Here is a 2,465-nt window from a genome sequence, read left to right as displayed (position 1 = left end):
AGCACCAGCCGAGCTTCCTCCTGCCCCGAGCAGACAGGTCCTGGAGGGCCAGTGGTTCCCTCAGCCTCCCGCCGTGCAAAGCCCAGCCCAGCGCTCGTGGGGCCAGACGGAGCCCAGGGGTCTTGAAATGGGAGTAGATCTACCTGGAGATGCTTCTGCCCCGTGCATCACTGATTTTGGGGCACAGCCTGCCACCTCCAGCACTACCAGGTTGGCTGGGCAGTAGGGAGGGGAGTGGGCTTCTCTGGTCTAAGGCTTCCTCAGGCAAAAAAATAACATTTTGGGGCTCAAAGCCTGATGTGGTGAGGAGAGAGCGTGGCTAATTTGTTTTGCTTTTGCCATAACCCACCTGGTTCCTCCTTTCCCACCAGAGCCCGAGCTACACGGAGGTAGAAAAGTTCCACTTGAAATCCAGGGACTCCTCATCAAGTGGAATGCACCTCGCTGTGGCATCCGACGAAACCATGACAGTCTACTCCGAGCAGGAGCACCATTCCCCACCTCCCCCAAACCCAGAGCCTCCCCACCAAAGGGCACCAAATACCCAGGGACTCTGCCGGGGCTCTCGTTTCCCTTCCCTCCCTGAGCACTTGGAGGCATCTTCCGAGCACCAGGACATTCAGAGACATCTCTCCGACCCAGTGCTTCCTGGAAGTTAGAGATGTGGGGGCTGCGAAGAAAGTCAAGAGGAACCTCAACTGCGAGCTCGGTCAGTTGATGTTGATTTTGACTGCAAGGGTAAGACGGAGGACAATGCCATTGGCTCAGGGGTATAATTTGTAGCTGTCTTCTGCCACCGTGAAAGGAAGCGTAGAGTGGCTGGCTTCCAAGGTCAACATTTTCCAGCGGTTCCCATAGAGTAGATTTCATTTGCACATTATAGCGAACCCAGAGCAGTTCTTTCTTATGGCCACCAACAAGCTGGCTCGCCAAACGGTACCCACTGCCTCTTCCTTGCCAAGGCTTCCTCTCGAGAACAGCGCAAGCCAAGTGAGCCGCAGCGACCGGAGGAGAGCAAATCCACGGCTCGTAGCTGCGAGGCCACTTTGCTGTCAGCTCTTTGGAGCAGGGACCATTGCGTTGGTACTGGGCTTAGCCCAGTGGAGCCAGTGGGCATTACAGAAAGGGTAGTCACCAGAGGAGGAGGAGATCTCCACAGTGCGGCATGGAGGGAGCTGCAGGTGGGAAGCCCAAGACAAGGACAGAGGACAGAAGCTATCCTTGTCCTACTTGATTGCCACTGAGAAACTACAGGCCAACAGCCCCCACCACTTCAGCATGCTTCAGCACGAGTCCTAGGGCACTGACTTCTCCAGCAAGGCTGCTCGTGCCTTGCAAATCCCAACACGCATCCCACAGCTCCCCAGATAAACCCAACTGGTCACTGTCCTGGGCATAAAGCACAAAACTCAAAAGCACAATCCCTGAAAGCTGAAAAGCCCCAGACACCTCATCCCCAGCCCTTCCTCCCAGCTTCTGTCTTTTGATAAAGGTTTGATAGGTGCTTCCTCCTCCCCAGCCTTCTCCCCCGCAGCATCCTCCCTAGGAGAAGCCCACTTAGCACTGCCGCCTTGCCGTTCGGTTAGATGCTGTGACAGTCCTAGGCCGCCTGCTCAAGTAATGTATCGAGCTCCCTTTGAGAGTAGTAAAACTGTGAGCATCTCTTTCTCTGGAGTTTTAGTGTACACTTTGCTAATAAAGATGTTTTTTGGCACCTAACGTGGATTATGGCTGTGTTTGTTGGGAGCATCCGCAAATTCATTTGTGACAGTAGAAAGCACAGGTCCTGATCTGCAAAGACCCCTGAAAAGGCTGTGGTCCAACCCCTGTTACTTCACCCAGGGAGTGTGGGGCTAACAGAGCCCATGTGCAGGTCTTGTAGGTCAAGGAGGGAGCCTGGAGGGGCTTTGCTGACCAATACCTTCCCAGCAGGATGCCGTTCAGGCTCAGCAGCAATTTGCAAAAAGCTTTTCTACAAGGCCAGCCTGCTGCTGTTCTCCTGCATGTGAGAAATGACCTCGCAAACACACCTCAGGCAAAGATTACACCAAGAGCCCTTGCAGCAAGCGGGGCTCCCGAGGAGCACAACGATACCTGGAGCCCAACCCAGACCCTGTGCTGAAGGGGATCCCGTCCAAACGGGACTGCTCCTTCAGGACTAGACCCCTAACAGATACCGTACGGCCCCGAGGGGCGAGGACAGACCCCTTCCCCTCAGCAGCGGGTTAAACCTGCCTGTCCCCAGCAGAACTCTCTCTGTGGGGCATCACGGGGGCCAAAGCCAGCCCACAGCCCCTGCCCAGGCCCCGAGTCCCACAAAGGGGCTATCAGTAGCCCAGGGCCAGCTCAGGTTTTGGCTGTCAGGTGCCAGGACGCCTCCTCCCCCTCTCATGCCTCAGCCTAGAGAGCCAGGAGGCCTCGAGGCCTTCCCAGGACGTGCACAGCACCTGGCAGCACCGGCGCTC

General features: G+C 56.2%; 1 protein-coding gene across 1 annotated transcript in view; it reads left to right on the top strand.

Annotated features, from left to right (window-relative positions):
* The window catches only part of LOC104464760 (potassium voltage-gated channel subfamily H member 2-like), a gene marked incomplete at its 5' end in the record, with an annotated part of 9,151 nt that extends 8,492 nt beyond the window's left edge, over window positions 1-659 (top strand). The window contains 1 exon segment of the mRNA XM_010077582.1: window positions 374-659. Coding sequence (XP_010075884.1) covers window positions 374-659 — 286 coding nt within the window.
* Between the last annotated feature and the right edge of the window lie 1,806 nt (window positions 660-2,465).

Source organism: Pterocles gutturalis, unplaced genomic scaffold, assembly GCF_000699245.1.
Source record: "Pterocles gutturalis isolate BGI_N339 unplaced genomic scaffold, ASM69924v1 scaffold3253, whole genome shotgun sequence".
In the NCBI taxonomy this organism is placed as follows: Eukaryota; Metazoa; Chordata; class Aves; order Pterocliformes; family Pteroclidae; genus Pterocles; species Pterocles gutturalis.
The sequence above is the reverse complement of the archived record's forward strand: the minus strand, read 5'-3'. Positions and strand labels throughout refer to the sequence as shown.